The following is a 20,317-nucleotide window of genomic DNA, read 5'->3' as shown; positions in this document are numbered from 1 at the left end:
ATCAATATGCCAACCTTTGCTTTGTGGCTTGCAACATATATATTTATTTAACCAAAAAGCCTTTTCTGATATCCTTGGATGTTGCTATTTCTGTTTAAAGAGTTCTCTTATTTCCCTAGAAAATAAGAATAGAATAGAATAGAATAGAATAGAATAGAATAGAATAGAATAGAATAGAATAGAATAGAATAGAATAGAATAGAATAGAATAGAATAGAATAGAATAGAATAGAGCTGGAAGGGATCTTGGTGGTCTTCTAGTCCAGCCCCCTGCTCAAGCAGGAGACCTATACCATCTCAGACAGGTGATTGTCCAGTCTCTTTTTAAAAACTTCCAGTGATGGAGCGCTCAATATTTCTGGGGGTAAGCTATTCCACTGGTTGATTGTCCTCACTCTCAGGAAGTTTCTCCTTAATTCCAGGTTGCTTCTCTCCTTGATCAGCTTCCAGCCATTGTTTCTCGTCCTTCCTTCTGGTGCTCTGGTGAACAACCTGACCTCTCCTTCTTTGTGGCAGCCCCTCAGATACTGGAACACTGCTATCATGTCTCCCCTATTTCTACTTTTCTTTAGACCAGCCAAACCCGAGTCCTGCAGCTGTTCTTTGTACATTTTGGTCTCCAGGCCTTTGATCATCTTAAACTGAGTGTCCTTTGGTCAGGTCCTTGAATTCCAGTCCATACCTGATGCATGCCTGTACTTTTCTACCACCTGGATTAAGAATTAATCACATGGTAATTTTTCTACCCTGGGAAAACACGGCTAGAATCTGAGACAATATTTGGGAGAAATTCCCAGCAGGATAAGTACCAACAATAACCGCATTTTTTGCCTTTTTTTTTTTTAATCAAAGACTAAAAAGGGGAAAAATATCTTTCTTTGTCGTTTTACTTTTCAGCTGAGTTCTGACACACATAAACATGCACACCTATATACATCTTCTGGTTGGTTTGGATTTACAACTTTGCAAATGAATTGTTCACCTTTAAAAAAAAAAAGAAAAGTGTTTGTGTATCTTTCTGTTGATGATTTATAGAAATAAATTAATAACAGCCAGCGTCCCACGTGCTGGAAGTTTATACGGTACAGTTCAAGTATACAGGAGACAGATTTACTTCTTAAACACTTACTTGTACGCAGGCAATTAGCCAAGTTACTCAAATCTGAACATATAATGCCTTTGGTTTTCAGATGTTGAAAGAAACTGGCTGGGTTAATTAAATAAACACCAGCTGAATTAACTAAGGGAAAGCATAGTACCGCTTTATAAAGCCTTACTAAGACCATGCTTTAGAATATACTGCATCCAGGTTTGGTCACCATATTATAAAAAAGATGTAGAGACTCTGGAAAGAGGGCAGAGAAGAGTAACAAAGATAATTAGGAGACTAGAGGATAAAACATACGAAGAATGGTTGCAGGAATTAGGTATGTCTAGTTTAATGAAGAGAAGGACTAGGGGTGACATGAAAGCAGTCTTCCAATATTTGAGGGTCTGCCACAAAGAAGCGGGAGGTCAACCTATTTTCCAAAGCACCAGAAGGTAAGACAAGAAATAGTAGATGGAAACTAATTAAGGAGAGAAGCAACCTAGAACTAAGGAGACATTTCCTGACAGTGAGAACAATTAATCAGCGGAATGACTTGCCTCTAGAAGTTGTGGGTGCTCCATCACTGGAGGCTTTTAAGAAGAGACTGGACAATCATTTGCCTGAAAAGGTGTAGGGTCTCCTACTTGAACAGGAGGTTGGACTAGAGGACCTCCAAGGTCCCTTCCAACTCTATTATTCTGTTATTTAGTGAGTGTCTGGACCCCTTCCCTCCCCCCTCCCAAATTTATTTTCTCTTTGCATGCTTTCATACCATCTGGGAAGCCTTTCACAGTATGGAGGCATGGGATTAAAATGTTTAATACAAATGCATATTTTATTATGTTTTTATTTTGCTCTTTTGGGTCAATGGCTTTCTTGGCAAAAAAAAACAAAACAACCGGATAAAAATATACCTGAAGCTGTCAGAGGAAGTAAATACTTCTGCAGAAGTACATATTGTTTAATTACAGAAAACTCTTTAACAGATCATTAGTTTGATTCTTATTTATTTTTCCCCCTATTCTTCAACTTTCCACCCATTGTATTATTTATGTCCCGTTTATAATAGCATATTTATTGTCTGTATTTTTTAGGGAATATAAATAGCAAAAGGGAAGGAAGTTATAAACCTTTAAGAGTTCATTATAGGAAGAATCAAAACAAAATAAGACGAATGGGGGGGGGATTTCGAGGAACAGAGAAATTTCAAGATTGAAAAGAGATGAAACTAAATAGATCATTAATCCATTGCTCATATTGTAGGCTGTGATAAGATTCAAATATAGGTTTAGGGTCCACCCCTTTAAGTATTTTTGGCTTTAAAAGGCAGCGCCAATTGGATTTTCGTCAAGGAATTTCTTTGCACAGATTTTTAAATCAAAACTATTATTCAGACCAGTACATTAAATCCCAATTAATTCCAGTAAAACAGTTGAATAGATTTAATTAAAACAAGCGCAGTTGGTACGTACAGTAGGTACTTCTACTCTAAACCCGTGACAGACAATTTTCAATTTATAGGAAGCACAACCTAAGCAGCTGGGTTTATACAACTCATTAAGCCACAAAAAGACCAAACCAAGCTAAGAAGAAAGAAAGAAAAGCCAAATGTCACCAAACTGCACACTGGGGCAAATTGCACCTGGCTGAACCTTTTTGTGACCACCACCAACTCGAATTTTTAGCTAGATTCACCTCTCTGAAGGTTTTCCATTCTACTTTCCTGGGTAGCAGACTGTCCTGTACAAACAAATACTCAAGTCCCTTTGATCTCGATGGGGTTTACTTTTGAGTTGACCTACCTAAGGGTGTGCTGAAAGGTACAGAGGCTGCCAAAAAACCCTTGGGAAGAAAGGTAAGGAAAATCAGCCAGGTAAATAAGGTTAGAGAGTTCATCAAAGTGGCTGCAAACAAACAAACAGAAAAAAAAAAAAAAAACCCAGCCAGCCTTTTGCACCAGATCATCGCTGCTACAACTATTCAGAAATCAAATTTCATCGAATTAGCCCACCGTGGAAAATGACCCGCGAGGTTTCCAGACTCTTTGCATTACTTAGAGGGCCCTTCACCCCCCCTCGTCACGGATTGCGCCGGTAGGGACGGATGGATGTTGTATCCAAAACCACCCCAGAAGTTTCTCCAAGGACTCCATCCCTAAAGGTGTGTGACAGGATCCGAGTCGCCTTGAATTCGGGTTGGGGATGGTGATTTTATTTTATTTTATTTTTGAAACTTGAAGGGGACGGTGTAAACGGAGGAAATGAAAAGTGTGTAGCGGGGGGTGTCTTTTCAGAAATTTTCCACTTAGCAAGTCCTAGAAAATTTCAAGGGGCCCTTCCAGACGATTTATAGTCCGTGCCCTCACTCCGTTTAAGGTGCTTGGACTAATCCGGAGGGAACCGGATTGAGAAAGGAGTTTACTTGTTCTTCTTATTTTATTTTTTTTTAATTCTACATCCCTCAATCTCTTCCCTCTTTCCCCGAATGAGGGACTTTAAGGGCGTTAAAATCAGGGCAATTTTTCTTTTTTTTTGGGGGGGGGGGAGATTTATCTGAACGATTAGGCTGTCTCCACTGAATAAACCAATTTGAGACAGACAGACAGAGACCTGCTGAAGGAAACCGGTTTCGAACAAAATAAATAAATAAATCTAAATACTTCTACAGCCTTTCAGAGCAGATGGCGAAGGAATACCGGTAAAGGAGAATATTCAGAGTTTGAAACGAGGGGTCCTTGGTGTTCTCTGCGCTTGTTTTCTTGCAGACGTTTTCGTTACTTAAACCGGGACTAGCACGGGCGATGTTCCTTAATTTGAGTCATGAAACGCCTGCGAGAAAACAACTAAGCTCAGAGAACGCCAGGGAGAAGAAACAAGAATAATCGTGAGATCCTTATGGTTCGTCGCACAGTCTAGAGTAGAATCTAGACGGAGCTGGCATTTTATCCGCCTATCAAACTCCTTCCCAAGGACCTGGGAGATGGGCAGATGTTGGGCAAAGTCTACTACACTAAGCCTTTGAGAAGGCCACCCCTGGGCCCAGCTTGGGGATTTCATTCCGACGGCCGCGAGGCTCCGGGTCGCACCGCGCTGAACAGAAACAGCGAAGAGACTGGCAACCTCCGTCTGTTGGGTCTGGTTCCCATTTCTGGACTGGACTGGACTGGACTGGGGGGGGTCCCTAAATCGCAAGCCCTGGGAGCTAGCCTTGTTCAAGGCCTGCGACAGGATCGCGGTGGCAGACCTGCCTCCCCAGGCGAGAGAAAACTCCCGAGTAGACCCGTTCTCTTCCCCCCCTTTTTCCTCCAGACTCCCGACCCTGCCCGGATTTGCGCCGAAGCGCCCCCCCTCCCCAAATCAACGGGCCAAAACTTGGGGCGGCGCTCGGTCCCGAAAGCAACTCGGTGGGGGAAAAAAAAAAAGCCCAAGAACGAAAAAGACGGGCGGTGGATAAGAAATAAGAAATGATACATAACTAAATAAAAGCCAGTTTCGATCCTAAACAAACCCCCCCCTCTCTTGGAAAAAAAAATAATACCCTCTCCCCAATTGCAAACCGGTTTTAGTGAAGTCGGAAAATAATCAGATGTTTTCTGCCAGACTCCCTTAAGGTTTAAGGACCACCTTAGTCCCGAAGCGCGTTTCTGGAGAAGCTCAACCTTTTTTTATTATTATTATTATTATTTTAATTTTTCCTAAATGGGCTGAATCCTAAAAACCCCTCTCAGGTTTCAATTCCAGCTCCTTAATGGGAAGAGTTCGGATAGAGATAGGAAGATAGAGTTTTCTCTATCTTCCTATCCCCCCCCCCCAATAGTTATTTTAACCAGCGCTTCAGTAAATAGGATCCACTTGGAAACGTCTATTCTAGAGAGAGGTGAAAAGTTACCTTTCGTTTTCGCAAAAACCAAAAAAACCCTGCCACCCCCCCCCCTCCAAGCGCCATTTTTCGACCGGCGGCTTCCTAGTATTAAACCGATTTGCGAAGAAACGGGAACAAATCTCCAGCCGGCCTTTAAACACGGAGCGGCAGGTTAATAAATAGCAGTTTATTTAGTTGATATTTTGCTAAAAGAGGGGAGGACGGGAGGAAAAGTGCCGTAAAACCACGAGGTATAATTAGTAACCAACTTGTCAAAACGCGACTCTTTAAGTTGGAAGACACGTATGTATATATGTGCGTGTGGTCCGGCATTTTTACACACACACACACAGAGGCGGGGGCACACACATGTTTAGCACCTTAACGAACACACACACACACACAAAGAGGGTGTTTTCGTATTGGCAAATGAACAGCGGATGAAAGTTTTTACTGCACAAAAGATATTAGAAGGAGGCGGGAAATAATCTTAGGAAGTGCAAAAGGGTTACCCGGCGTTAATTATTGCTAGATTCTTTTTCATCAAATTCACACCTTTCTCTCCACAAAGCCTATCTCTAGAAATTGATAGGTAACGGATATTAGTATTATTACTTCTGCTGCTATTATTACTACTCTGGACACAATGATTCTTGGCATCTTGGCTGGAGGTGATATTTGGGGAGGGGAGGGAGAGAGAAAGAACTATATAGAGGACGTTTGAATAGCCCTGCCCTGCCCTCAAAATGTCAAACCCCCTCCCCCCCATCACTGCAATTAATCAATGTAATTTTATTCATTTATTTAGCACCAGGGAAGCCCACGGCTCCATTAAGCGGGATCATGTGGGAATGCAACTTAATTTCAATAAAGGAGAATATTTGTAGCACAGGGTTGAAACGAGGGGGTCCTTGGTGCTCTCTGGGCTTGGTTTTCTTGCAGACGTTTCATCACCCAACTAGGTAACATCATCAGTGGAAGAAGGGAGCAGGGTTTGCTCTTGTTATATTTTAGCACTGATGATGTTGCCTATTTTGGGTAATGAAACGTCTGCAAGAAAACAACCGAGGTCAGGGTGCACCGAGGCCCCTGCAAATCAATTCTCCCTTAGTTTTATACTTGAAGTTATTTGAAGGAAAAAGACAATGCTGCTTGAGCTTCCGTCTCATACCTACTTCCTAGCTATTACTTCCTAGAGACTGTGGAATCAACACACACACACACACACACACTGAGGATAGTACAAAATTAAACCTCCTCGGAAACCCCGGAATATGTGGCCTGTTAACATAGCTTTAGGAACGTCTGAATTGTACGACGATTATAAATTAATCCGTGTCAAAGCCTCAGCGCAACCAACCCCGTGTTCGCACGTGTTAGGTCTGAATGGTAGAATAAGGCGTGATTGCCTTCCGCCAGCCTCCAGATTGATCGGCCTCGGCGGGGAATAAGTTAGTACATCCCCAAAGCAGCAAAATTCAGTTCGACTCATATATGAGTAGTTTTGTGGCATGGAATATTTAATATACACGCTTCTCCACCGACCTTATTTATTGCTCTAAAATACTGTAGGATGGTACTTTTATGCATTTCTACATAGACATAGGAAAGGGATGTTTCCCGCCTATATTTCAAATCTTGCTTCCAAGGCTTGATCTTTACCTTTAGAGAATTTATAAACAGTTTCTAATGGAATCTTTGTCTCAAGATAATAGCATAAAAATTCTAAGTTTAGATTAAAAAAAATGAAACAAACGAAAAAACTCCGCAGCATTTTTTTTTTAAAGCACCACGCTTGGGGGGGGGGGTGTCACACTTTTAGTGAGCCTAAAATTTCAGCGTTAATTCTACGAAACTGTATTTTGCCCCCAAGGTCTTCATCTTTTCCTTACAAAACCTCTTTAGCTCCCATTTAGTAAAATGAAAATAAAAAGCAAAAAAAAAAAAAAAAACCAAACAAAACCAATCACTATAGTACGATCCATTTCTAGCGCTGCTGCATTCTTATTTTTCTTATTTAACCTTGCCCTGGTGATATCTTTAGGGAACATGAAAAGCACCACGTTCTCTGTCAGGGGGCAGTTGCAATCCTTAAAAGTCCTTCCCACTAAATAATTAAAAGGATTGCGCTGCTCCCGAGAGACCAAAAACCCTGATTTCGTTTTGCTGGGATTATTTTAATCAGTTAAAAAGAAATTTATCTTCGCGCTATGTACTTTTTTTTTTTTTTTTAAACTGGCGCTTGTCCTTGATTGCGGGTGTGCGAGTCAGAGAGAGAAAGAGAGATAAAAATCGATTGAAACTCTCACGTGGCTCGGCCATCCTATCCCTCCCCCCCCAGCACAACGACAAGGGGACAGCGGACAAAGTTGTGTAAACGAGTTGTGTACTTTTGTATTACACACGCACGCAAACACAGAGCCATTCATTCTTGTAATGAGAAGGCGCAGAGTACAGGGGGAGAGAAAACGTTTGGAGACAAACCTGAACGGCGGCTTGTTTTGTGTGTGCGTGCGTGCGTGCGTGCGTGTGCGCGCGTGTTTGTGTATTTTAAACCCACCCGCGGTATTATTCGAGGCGGGGAGGGCTGCGAAAACGCACCTTTGCAAACCAGGCCGTGCATTCAGTCACCGGAACATTCTGTCCAGTGTGATCGGAACGTTCCATTCCTTTTATCCCAACGTTCTCTTCCGAACGTTCCACTCCGAACGTTCCATCCCCCTTTCGGAGAACCTCCCGTCACTTTCCCCCGGACCCCGGGGCGCGCTGGCGGGGGCCCGCCGCCTCTACGGGACCTCCCCCCACACACACACACTGCGCAGCCCCCCTCCTCAACTTACCTGACCATCCTCTCCACTTCGGCCCTCTGCTCCATCGCCTCCTCGGTGTTGAGCGCCTGCAACTCCCGGAGGATCTGCGGGGTGTCAAAGTCATCCCCGTCGTCCGAGCCCTCGTCCCCGGACAGCCTGCCTTTGCTGTGCCCGTTGGTCAGGGTGTGGAAGATGGGCTTGCTGTCCGCCTCCGTCCCGCTGCCGCCGCCGCCGCCGCCGCCGCCCCCCCCGGGCGACAGCTGCAAGTTTTCCAGTTTCACCCCGTAGCCTCCACCCGGGGCTGCCGGAGCGTTGGGGCTGCCGGCGGAAGGCATCAGTTCCTCCAGAGCTTGGATCAGGACCTCTTTGGTGACGCCCGAGGTGAGCAGAGCGTTGAGCAGCTCGTGTTGCAAAGCGCTGAGTTTGGACACCATTTTAAGCCCGGAGGGAGGGAAGGAAAGGGAAAGGGAAAAAAAAGAGAGAGAGAGGGAGGGAGGGAGAGAGAGAGAGAGGGAGAGAGAGAGAGAAGCAGAAAAAAAGAAAAAAGGGGAGGGGGGGAGGATAGGGAAAGGGGGAAAGAAAGTCCCCCCCCAAAAAAGAATCCAACCTCCCTCCCCAAACCCCCGCGTTGGGCTTGCAACGGGAAGCCCCAGAGCTCTCGGCTGGACACCTGTTTCTGCGCCGGGCTGTGCGGTGCAAATGCCTCGGCCGGCCTTTTACTCCCTCTTGATGCTCTCCATTAGGCCATATACCATATGCAAATGAAGTGGGCAGGCGGGGGCCTCCGCGCGGGATGCAAATGATGAGCTTGGGGGGGGGCACAGGCGGGGAGGGCACCGACGGGCGCGGAAAGGGGCGTCGAGACTCTCGAGGTTGGGCTCCCTTCGTCTGGCTGGCGGGACGAGGACTCCACGTTCAGCCTTTAGGTCAGAAGTGTGTGTGTGTGTGTGTGTGTGTGTGTGTGTGTGTGTGTGTGTGTGTGTGTGTGTGTGTATGGGGTGGGGGAGACTTGTCACTAGAGATCGCCGGGGTCCCCCCCCCTCTTTCCTTCCTTCCTTCCTTCTTCACTGCACTTTGAACCTGTTTAGGCAGCCGGTTTGGGTTGGGGAGGGGGGGGGCGACTGTTCTCGCCAAGGCTGGGCGTCTCGCCTGTTCGGCGAACTTTGTATATCCCAGGTCAGAGGTAGAAACCAATAAGAAGAACTTCAGCCGTTGTTTTTTTTTTTTTTAATAATTAGAACAGAATAGAATCGGATAGAGCTGGAAGGGACCCGGGAGGTCCTCTAGTCCAGCCCCCTGCTCCATTGCCTTCCTTTCTCCAGATGCAAAGAATTCGGCTCTCTTTCCTTCTCCCCCCCCCCGCTTCCTCCTCCCCTCCCACCAAACTAATTCTAACTCTGCAAGAAAAAAGTCCATTTCGATTATTATCCGGGCTTTTATTGATTTAATTGCACAGCCCGAGAGAGTTCGGAAACGGGTTCGGCGGCGAGAATTGGTTAAATTTCACTTTCTGTGTTTATTCCTCCTGCCTGCCGTTTCGCTCCCTTCCCCTCCCTTCCATTTCTTTCCCTCTTCCCAGTTTTTTTATTTTTTATTTTCCCCTGGATAAAATGGGAGATGGGTCTTTTTTTTCCGGTTGATTTATTTAATGTGCTCTCTTTCAGTTTCCTGGTTTCGTGGGGGGGAGGGAGGGGGGGTGGAATCGAGAGCTAGACTTAATTCGATTAGATCGGGATCGAATATACTGATCTGGTATACTTTTCTACAGAGGGAAACTTTGAACTCGGATAGAAAGCAGGATTGAAAAGACTGAAAAGTTTTTATTTACCGGATCGTTGCATCTGTCAGCCCTTTCCCCTAATAATCCAATCTGATCTCTCTCTCTCTCTCTCTCTCTCTCTCTCTCTCTCTCTCTCTCTCTCTCTCTCTCTCTCTCTCTCTCTTTTCTTTTAAAAAACTAGAAAATGGATTTGCAGTACTACTCTAAAATTAAAATTATTTAGAAGTCAGGGAGCGGAATATGTTGGATGTTCCCGTTTTTTTTCTTCAAATGACACCTTTTATTCAGGGACCAGAAAAATATTTCTGATTTTGGGAAAAAAAAATATCGCTCCCTTGAGCAGATTTTAATGCTAATCTTCTGAATTTTTTTTCCTTTTGAACAAATATTTGGGGTCACAGTCTGTTTAAATTGTTTTTACTATTTAAATGGGCAGGGGGGGGGTTTAGAAATCAGACGTGTATATTTCCTGAGGTCCCTTTGAAGTAAACATGAAAGAAATGAAACATGGTTAAAAATCCTGTGTCAGTTTACGTGAGAATTCGTCCCATTTATGTGGGGGAACTGAATGCTAGCTCAGTACACTTAATTTTTCTCCTATTGAAATTGGCAAAAGTCACTGCTCCAAAGTTGGTTTCAGTAGATCCCACTGCAATTCAAGGTGTGCGTTGTGTGTATGTGCACATTAAAATATTTGAAATATTAAAACAGTTGAGCTTTGATTGGACTGTGCCTTTTAATTTTAAATTTCTTTGCTCTGAATGTGCGCCATTAAAAAATGTGGTTATTATTAAGTTGTTGTCGTTATGGTCATTGACAATTTTTTTTTTGTTCACTTCAGCTACTTATCTAGAAAACAAGGATAAATCAAAAGCTCAGCCTTCCATGTGGCCACGGATGGCAGGGTCATTCCCGGGGTGAAGAGGCGATGGGCGTGCCTAACAGGTTCACCACAACATGTGAACGGCTGCCAAGCTGTTTTTTTTTTAAAGGTTGTGTACAGACTTCACATTCAGCTCGGAAGCCACTCCAAAAGCTACTTCCTTGAAAGCAAATTGGGCTGCAGGACTAGGAAATCAAATGTTATCCCTTGAGCAGCAATTGCTGAATACAATGTACAGGATATGTAATAGGTACAATATGCAACAAACAGTATGTAATCTATTGTGTTATTTATATAATATATAACAGAGACACATCCTGGAAGATGACAAAGATCCAGTTTGGTCTAGTACAGTGGTTCTCAACCTTTTTAATGCCGCGACCCCAACCGGTCGTAAGTCGAGGACTACTCAACTGATGCAACACCGTTTGCAGAATGGGACTTTTGACAGGCTCAGCAGGGCAGAGACAGCCTGGACAATTCCTATTGGCTTTTTAAAGCCAATAGAATTAAACTCTATTCAAGAGAGTCTATTCTATTGGCTTTCAAAAGCCAATAGAATAAAAGGGAGTAGCACAGCTAAGGAAAAGGGGAAAAAAAATGGCGGACTGCGTTGTTTGGCGACCCCCGTGAAATGGTCGTTCGACCCCAAATGGGGTCCTGACCCACAGGTTGAGAACCACTGGTCTAGTAGGTCTTCAAACATGGCCCTTTTATGACTTGTGGACTTCAACTCCCAGAATTCCTCAACCAGGCACACAGGCTGAGGAATTCTGGGAGTGAAGTCCACAAGTCATAAAAGGATCAAGTTTGAAGACCCCTGGTCTAGTAGTTAAAGTACCAGGCTAAAAAGTAGGAGATCATGAGTTCAAGTCCTGCCTTAGCTATGAAAGCCAGTTTGGGTGACTTTGGGCCAGTCACTTTCTCTCTTTCAGCCCTACCCACCTCACAGGGTTGTTGTTATTGTGAAGAAAAATAGCAGGAGGAAGTAGTGTTGGATATGTTTGCCACTTTAGGTTATTTGTAAAAATAATAAAGGCAGGAAATAAATAAATAAATACATAAATACATACATACATACATACATACATACATAAATACCAATAGGGAATCTATTTTTTATGTTCTCAAGAAATCTAATGGGTGACTCCATGAATTCACCAAGAGGAGAATTCAGATCAAAAATTTACAAATATTTACAATCTGGATCTCTTAATAAGGCATCAGATATTAATTGAGAAATCCAAAGAAAACCGTTTAGTACTTAAATATAAGACTTTCTTTAAAAAATGAAAGACAGTGACTGAATATCTCTTTCAACATTAAAGCACCTGTGTATGTTCTATACATAAAAAGCATGGGTTGGTTTGGTTTTTTTTTTTTTGCTTCTGCGTGGTTATTGTAATCCTGGCTGAACGTTGTGCATTTTTATTGCAATCAGGTGCACTAATTGAGGGAATAAATGTTTTTCACCTCAGTGGTTGGGTTCACACAACCTGTTAAGCTAGGTTAAAGTAAGGCTGACTTGTTTGTGATTTAGCCATTGCCTTCATCTGTTCTGGGCATCCCACCCTCACGCTGACCTATTATACAGTTTGTTGCCGTGTTTTGTAAACTTCGGTTTAACGATAAGCGTGTTGCATGAACTCACAGCCAGGAGATCTTATGCTTCTGAAACACCTTGGATCTATTTTTTTTTTTGAAAGAATTAGAATTTGAGCAATAAGACATTAGTAGGCACCCAGCTCTTATTGAGATCCCAAGAGGCAATGTTCAAGATACTACAGATAGTCCTCAACTTATGACTACAATTGAGCCCAAAATTTCTGTTGCTAAGTGAATCCTTTGTTAAGTGAATTTTGTTCGATTTTACGATCTTCCTTGCCAAAGTTGTTAAGGGAATCATGGCAGACGCTGAATTACTAACACGGTTGTTAAATGAATCTAGCTTCCCCATTGACTTTGCTTGTTAGAAGGTCGCAAAAGGTAATCACATGACCCCAGGAAACTGTGACCGTTATAAATACGAGTCAGTTGCCACACATCTGAATTCTGATCACGTGACCATGAGGATGCTGCAACAGTCTTAAGTAGGAAAATTGGCCATAAATCACTTTTTTTTAGTGCCATTGTAACTTCAAACCGTCACTAAACGAACTGTTGTAAGTCGAAGACTAACTGTATATTCTCCACCAGGTGGATAAGGAAGAAGTGGCTGAAAATTAATTTAATCCAGATAAAACAGAGGCCCTGTTGATGAATAAGAAAATGTACTTGGGGTAGAGATTCAGTCCACATGAGATGGAACTTCATTCCCTCTAAAAGAGCAAATCTGTACTTTAGAAGTATAAGCAGTCCTCGAATTACAACTATTCATTTAGTGACCATTCAAAGCTGCAACAGCACTGAAAGAAGTGACTTACGACTGGTCCTTGCACTTATGACCGTTGCAGCGTTCCCATGGTCATGTGATCAAAATTTGGACATTTGGCAACTAGCAGGTATTTATGAAGGTTGCAGTGTCCTGGGGTTACAGGTAGTCCTTGACTTACAATGGTTTAGTGGCAGTTGGAGGTTACAACATCATTGAAAAAAATGACTTATGATGATTTTTCAACTTACAACCATTACAGTGTTCCCGGGGTCATATGATCAAAATTCAGATGCGTGGCATATATATGAGAGTTGTAGTGTCCCGGAATCATGTGGTCACCTTTTGTGACCTTCTGACCCACAAAGTCAATGGGAAATCCAGATTCACCAACCTGGGAAGGATGGAAAGCTGGGTCAACCTTGAGCCAGTGAGATTCGAACTGCCGACTGTCAGCAGAATTAGCCTGCGCTACTGCACTCTGACTACTGCGCCACCACGGCTCTTTGGCCTGTGAGTGCAAAAAAATGTGTTTTCTCCTCTCACTAATATCCATGGTTCCCAGAGACATTTTAAAAAATAAAGATCCAAGCCACGCACTTAGCCTTTGATTAAGAAGCACTTATTTTTGGAAAGGAGATTCAACTTGCCAATTCTAGAATTGAAAAAGGATTTTTTCTTTTCTTTCCTTCTTTCTTTCTTTCTTTCTTTCTTTCTTTCTTTCTTTCTTTCTTTCTCTTTCTTTCTTTCTTTCTTTCTTTTTCTTTCTTTTTTCCTACCTTCCTCATTTCTTTTTCTTTCTTCCTACTTTCATCTTTCTCTTTCTTTCTTTCTTTCTTTCTTTCTTTCTTTCTTTCTTTCTTTCTTTCTCCCTTCCTTCCTTCCTTCCTTCCTTCCTTCCTTCCTTCCTTCCTTCCTTCCTTCCTTCCTTCCTTTCTTTGCCAGAGATCCCAGCAAATTTGCAAAGCCACCAATGAATTTCTGTTGGCTTCAGGTATGTTTGCTTACCTAGCCTAAAAGGGGGAAACATTAGGTGGGCATAGCTATTTCAAGGCCATTCAGCAGAGCAAAGAATCTGAAAGGGGATTGTTTAAATGCTTTCCAGACTTAATTTCAGGTTGTTCTGAAGGCAGGGACCAGGGTAGGAACTGGTGGGAAGAAAGGAAACCACCTAACATAGCAGGAACTGGTCGTGAATCGTAAAACTGTAAGTCCGTTTTCTCCCAGAAAGCAAGTTTTAACTCCACAGAATGAACAGTCATTGTTTCAAGGCAGAATGACATGAAAAGCAAGTTCAAAAAGGATTGTTTGAAAACAATGCTGGGGATTCTGGTCACCACTGTTTTAGAAAGTCGCTGAGATTCTAGGAAGAGTGCAGAGAAGAGCAACAAAGATGGACTAGAGGAAGAACAGTTACAGGAAACAAACAAACAAACAAACAAACAAACAAACAAACAAATAGGAATATGAGGGTGAAGGTTTGTTCTCCGAGCTTGTGGGTTGGTTTCCAAATGTTTCATTACCCAGACTAGGTAACATCTTCAGCGGAGTTTAGAGGATCACCTATTCACCGCTATTGCAAAAGGGAACGTCTCTTTTACCCAAGTCTTGATTTCTGTTGATTTCACAGAGATGTCTGTGTTGCTTTCGGGGCAAAAGGAATAAATGTGTTTTGGCCATTGCCCGTGCCCTGATGGGCTTTCAACTTCCCAGTGTAGCTGAAAAATGTTTAATCTCCCTGGAGCCTTTGGATGCCTATTCTTGTCTAGCGAGATATTCCAACAGATGGGAAGTCACAACAAGCCACGGTGACTCAGACACCGCTCCAAATTCTTTCACCCTGTCACGTGCATACGTTTTATCAAATTTAAGAGCAATGTAGAAGCCAGGAGATTGGAATTCTAGTCCCACTTTAGGCATGAAAGCCAGCGGTGTGACTTTGGGCCAATCACCAGGAGACTGCGAGTTCTAATCCCATATAAGTCATGAAAGCCAGCTGAGTGACCTTAAGCCAGTCCCCCTCAACCCAGGATGTGAAAAAAAATAGGAAGAGGAAGGAGTATTGAATATGTTTGCCACCCTGAGTTATATATAAAAATAATAAAGGTGGGATATAAATCAATCAATAGAATATCTAGGTGGTTGCGAGAAGTTGAATAACAGAATAACAGAGTTGGAAGGGACCTTGGAGGTCATCTAGTCCAACCCCCTGCTCAGGCAGGAAACCCTATAATATCATTTCAGACAAATGGCTGTCCAATCTTGTCTTAAAAACCTCTAGTGTTGGAGCATTCACAACTTCTGGAGGGAAGCCGTTCCACTGATTAATTGTTTCTACCTGTCAAGAAATTTCTCCTTAGTTCCAGGTTGCTTCTCTCCTTGATTAGTTTCCATCCATTGCTTCTTGCCCTGCCTTCAGGTGTTTTGGAGAATAGGTTGAACCCCCTCTTCTTTGAAAATGACTTGATGGCAGGTATCAATCAATTTGAAGACACTATATTTTTATATTCACATATTTAGATACATGCTCTAGAACCCTAGATTCACAGAGATATGGTCAGCTGAAATTCTCCCAAAGGTGCTTTTTCAAGAGGCAACTGGACTTTCTTGTTTTTCTTTGAAGACTTTTCACTTCTCAGTTCCAGGAAGCTTCTTCAGCTCCAGTTGCCTCTTGAAAAAGCACCTTTGGGACAACCATGACCCAGATGACTGAGAATCTCCATAGACCAGGGCTTTTCAACCAGTGGTACGGGTACCACCTGTGGTATATTGGCATCTGACAGGTGGTACGCGACCACCCTAGAAAAGTGGTAGTGGGGGAGGGGAATGAGCTGAACCAGTGGCAGCACTGCACAAGCCTGAGCGAGAGATGGCTGGAGCTGCAGGGCTGTCAGGGCTCAGCGGAAGCGTCAGGATCAGCCGACAGGCTCCAGCTGAAGCTCAGCGCTGATCATGGCGCTTCTGCTGAGCCCAGGAGAAGCACCAATCAGCTGGAATGTTGCAGCATCTCCAGGGTCTTGTGATTTACATTCAGATGCTTGGCAACTGATTTGTATTTATGACGGTCACAGTGTCCCAGGGTCATATGAAATGACCAAAACCTGCTGCAACCACCCAGCAGACGGGGGGAATAAAAACCAAAGACCCCCCATCCCACCCCTGCTGCCAATCCTCAACAGAAATGCTCACAACAATGAAAACCTCGGACAGGAGGAAGAGCACCGCCAGGCAGGCAGGCAGGTGTCTTGCTCAGCTGTGGCTTGGGGATACTTTTTCAGTGCCATTGTAACTTTGAAGAGTGACTAAACGAACTGTTGTAAGTCGAGGACTACCTGTACTTTATCACTTTTTTCCCTTGTTTTTTTTTGGTCATCAAGTTTTTGACATCTTGCTAGGTGACTGGTGGTACTCGGATATTGCCATATCCTAAAAGCGGTACAATGGGTGAAAAGTTTGAAAAGCCCTGCTGTAGACATCCAGCTGAAATGCTACAACATGGAATCTAGTGAACAGGCTAGAACATTTCCTGCTCCTGAAGAAAAGAACTTTATTATCTTATTGCTTTATGGAATGCATTTGTATATCCACCTATCTGTCAACCAACCCCAACTAACTTTAGTCCACACCAGCAGGCATAATCAATCTGTTATCCATTCAAGTGCCATAAGGGACATCCCATTGTTTCTCCTCGACAAAGACTTCTGTGGAATGTGAAAGCTTGCAGAATAGAGAATAATCAGGGTGAGAAATGTACCTTGATCAGCTTCTGAAGCGCAAAACACACATTCCAAGTCACCAGAGCACCAGCTTTGCTCCCTTCCTTTGTTTATCGGTGGATCCTCAGATCTCCCTTTCTTTCTGGCTTCGTCTGGGGATTTGATCTCCACCATCAACACTGAGATTACAAGATCTTAAGGGGGCAAGACCCCAGTTGGTTGGTTGCTTGCTTACGTCTCAATCGCCGGATGCAGTTTATAATCTAGTGCAGGGTTATTGCTATTATGTGATGATATGAAATGTCCAAGCATTGTCAGGATTTGCTGGATTTCGATTCCTGTAACTTTGAGATCTAGAGATGATAGATGAATGATGCAGCAAATGGACTCTCCATTTTTAGGAACAATTTATCTGAGGCGTCCGCAGAGGAAAGTAGTAAATATTGGATTCACTGAGGAACTATTTCATTGCTTCTCAAGTTTGGACACTTTAAGACATGTGGACGTCGAGTCCCAGGATTCTCCAGCTAGCATGCCAAAGTGGCCAAACTTGAGAAATACTGAGATATATCATCCTGATTCCATAGAAAATAACCAAAAGTCATATTTCTTAAACTAGAGCCGCCCACAAAAACCACAAATGAAAGTTAACGTTCACATGCTGTGCAAACGCAGCCCCTAAATCTTTAACTGCCTTGGTTAAATAGCTTACAGGAACTCAATAAAAGCTTATGAAATAGCTATCAGCCACTGAGCAAAATGTAGGGAGTCCTCGACTTATGACCACAACCGAGCCCAAGATTTCTGTTGCTAAGCGAGACATTTGTTAAATGACTTTTGCCCCATTGTACGACCTTTCTTGCCACAGTTGTTAAGTGAATCCCTTAGTTGTTAAGTTAGTAATACGGTTGTTAAGTGAATCTGGCTTCCTCATTGATTTTGTTTGTCAGAAGGGCGCCAAAGGGAATCAATCACATGACCTCGGGACACTGCAACCGTCACAAGTATGAGTCAGTTGCCAATCCTCTGAATTTTGATCAGGTAACCGTGGGGTTGCTGCAATGATTGTGTGGAAAATGGTCATACATCACTTTTCAGTGCCGTCGTAACTTTGAATGGTCACTAAATGAACTGTTGTAAATCGAGGATTACCTGTATAACCAATGGACACAGTCCAGCTACATTTCAGACAGCAAATCAGCATACCTGCCAGGCTGATTAAATATGATCTTCCCCACGTCATTGCAGTGTATTTTTGATTACTAGCTAGAAGAATAAATAAATGGGAAAAGTTTTAGAAAAATTTGCAAGAATGGGCCTCTTTGCTTTATTTTTTTAAAGATATATATAAATGAATAAAAATATAAATAAAATGAGACTGCATCAAATATTTTTTCTCCAAGTTTGGAAGAGATTTGATAAATCAGGAAAGTAGCTAGAGTTGAGAGTTGAGAGAGAGAGAAAAGGAGGGGGAGAGAAAAATTAAGAGATAACAATACAATGGAGTCTCCAAATCATGTTGTTTCTCCACCAAATTATCAAATCAAAGGGGGGAAAAAACAAGGTCTTTTTAATCAAGATCAACTGCAAGATTGGCTTTCTGTCTCCTGATTTAAGTTGGGGAAGGGGGTTACAAAAGAGTCTTCCTGGGGTCAGCAAATATTGGTGCTTTAAAGCAAGGACCAATTCATAACAGAGGGGTGTTTACACAGGTCAAGAGTGGGTGAGGGGGAGAAAGGTCACCCCTCTTCCCCAACATTGTGCCATCCAGACAAAAAAAGTCAGCCCTCACCATTCTCCCGCCCATTTCAAAGATACAAGAAGTCCTCGACTTACAGTCATTCGTTGAGTGACCGTTCCAAGTTACAACAGCACTGAAAAAATTGACTTATGACCATTTTTCACACTTATAACGGTTGCAGCCTCCCCACGGTCCCCTGATCAAAATTCGGCAGTTTGGCCACTGACTCGTATTTATGACGGTTGCAGTGTCCCGGGGTCATGCGATCCACTTTTGCGACCTAAGTCAATGGGGAAGCCAGATTCACTTAACAACCGGGTTACTAACTTAACAACTGCAGTGATTCACTTAACAGCCATGGCAAGAAAGGTCATAAAACGGGGCAAAACTCACTTAACAATGTCTTGCTTAGCCATGGAAATTTTGGGCTCAGTTGCGGTCGTAAGTCAAGGACTACCTGTCCAATGGTCAGAGCTGAAATCCTCACACTGGGATGGCACCAAGTTGGGGAATACCACGTGGGGGAGGACACTTGGTGCGTAGGAAGGATTTCTTTGTTGTTTTAGAATAGAATATAACAGAATTGGAAGGGATCTTGAAGGTCTTCTAGTCCAACCCCCTGCTCAGGCAGGAAACCCTATACCAGTGGTTCTCAACCTTCCTAATGCTGTGACCCACAACCATGTGGTCGTAAGTCAAGGACTACCTGTATTTCCCTGCGGGCAGGGGCAGGAGAAGGGGCGGGGTTTGCTCGCTCTCATTCTCTCTCTCTCTCTCTCTCACACACACACACACTTTTTCTTTTTCTCTCTCTGGTGCGCATGCTCCGCCTCCTCTACTGCGGCTGGAGCGCATGTCGGGCAGGCCGAGGGTGCACGCGGGCCATCGCCCAGCAACCTCCTTGACCTGGGAGCGCCGTGCATGTGTGGTGCTGCCCCCTGCGCCAGCTGAGGCGTAGCTGGCAAGGCGCCGCCGCCTGCGATTTCATCATGCGGAGGGCTCGGCTCGGACTGGCCGCCCACGCAGCTGAGCCGGCCCGGAGCGCCGTCGGGGGCACGTTTCAAGCCCCTGGTCTTGCCATGAGCTGGGAAACAGGGAGGACGCAGCCAGCCGATGTCCGCATGGCCCCCAGGAGCACAGCCTGACTCCCAACAGCCAGCTGAGAGTCGGCCCCACGCACGCCAGCTACCCTCCCAGCGCCCGCTGTTGCCCCCCTAGCCTTACCTTGGCCACCGCCCGTTCGGTGCGGCAGCAGGCAGGCCCAGGCGCTCCTGGGTGGCCATGGCAAGTGGCAGCGACGGCACAGGCCAACCACCGGCTGGGCCCTCAGCTGGCCCAGCCCAAGGGATGTAAGCCACCTGCCGGGTGCCACGCACGCCAGCTACCCTCCCAGCACCCGCCACTGCCCCGCTAACCTCACCATGGCCACCGCCCGTTCGGTGCGGCGGCAGGCAGGCACAGGCGCTCCTGGGCAGCCCTTCCGCCCCTGGCCCTCTTTTACTTACATTTAGTAGTTGCTCAGCAGGGAGGGGTGGAAACTTCCAGAAAGCTCGCCTTAGCTGCAGACAACTTGCAGCAACGTTTGCCGACTGGGACTTTTGGTGGGCTCAGCAGGGCAGACAACCTGGACAATTCCTATTGCCTTTGGAAAGCCAATAGAATTAGACTCTATTCAAGAGAGTCTATTCTATTGGCGTTCGAAAGCCAATAGAATAAGAGGAAGTAGCACAGCTCATGAAAAAGGGGAAACCCCCCCCCCCAAAAATGCCAGACCGCGTTTCATAAGGATTCTATGAGGAAAAACTCCAGGACTTTGGCGACCCCTGTGAAATGGTCGTTCGACCCCAAAAGGGGTCGCGACCCACAGGTTGAGAACCGCTGCCCTATACCATTTCAGACAAATGGCTGTCCAGTCTCTTCTTTAAAAACTTCCAGTGTTGGAGCATTCACAACTCCTGCAGGCAGGTTGTTTCACTGATTAATTGTTCTATCTGTCAGGATTAGTTTCCATCCATAGCTTGTTTTTCCTATATTCCTGTGAATAGACATAGAGAGTAGCTACAAG

General features: G+C 44.2%; 1 protein-coding gene across 2 annotated transcripts in view; it reads right to left on the bottom strand.

The window, feature by feature from the left end:
• Window positions 1–8,323, bottom strand: part of HNF1B (HNF1 homeobox B) — a 101,427-nt gene extending 93,104 nt beyond the window's left edge. For both annotated transcript variants that reach the window (XM_039318805.1, XM_039318806.1), the window contains exon 1: window positions 7,792–8,323. In XM_039318805.1, the coding sequence (XP_039174739.1) occupies window positions 7,792–8,195 (404 nt within the window). In that variant the 5' untranslated portion in view covers window positions 8,196–8,323. The remainder of the gene's footprint in view (window positions 1–7,791) is intronic.
• Window positions 8,324–20,317: the final 11,994 nt, after the last annotated feature.

The sequence above is a fragment of the Crotalus tigris genome, unplaced genomic scaffold (assembly GCF_016545835.1).
Source record: "Crotalus tigris isolate CLP2741 ecotype Arizona unplaced genomic scaffold, ASM1654583v1 scf7180000021566.449902, whole genome shotgun sequence".
Classification (NCBI taxonomy): domain Eukaryota; kingdom Metazoa; phylum Chordata; class Lepidosauria; order Squamata; family Viperidae; genus Crotalus; species Crotalus tigris.
This window is presented reverse-complemented; position numbering and strand designations above follow the sequence as displayed.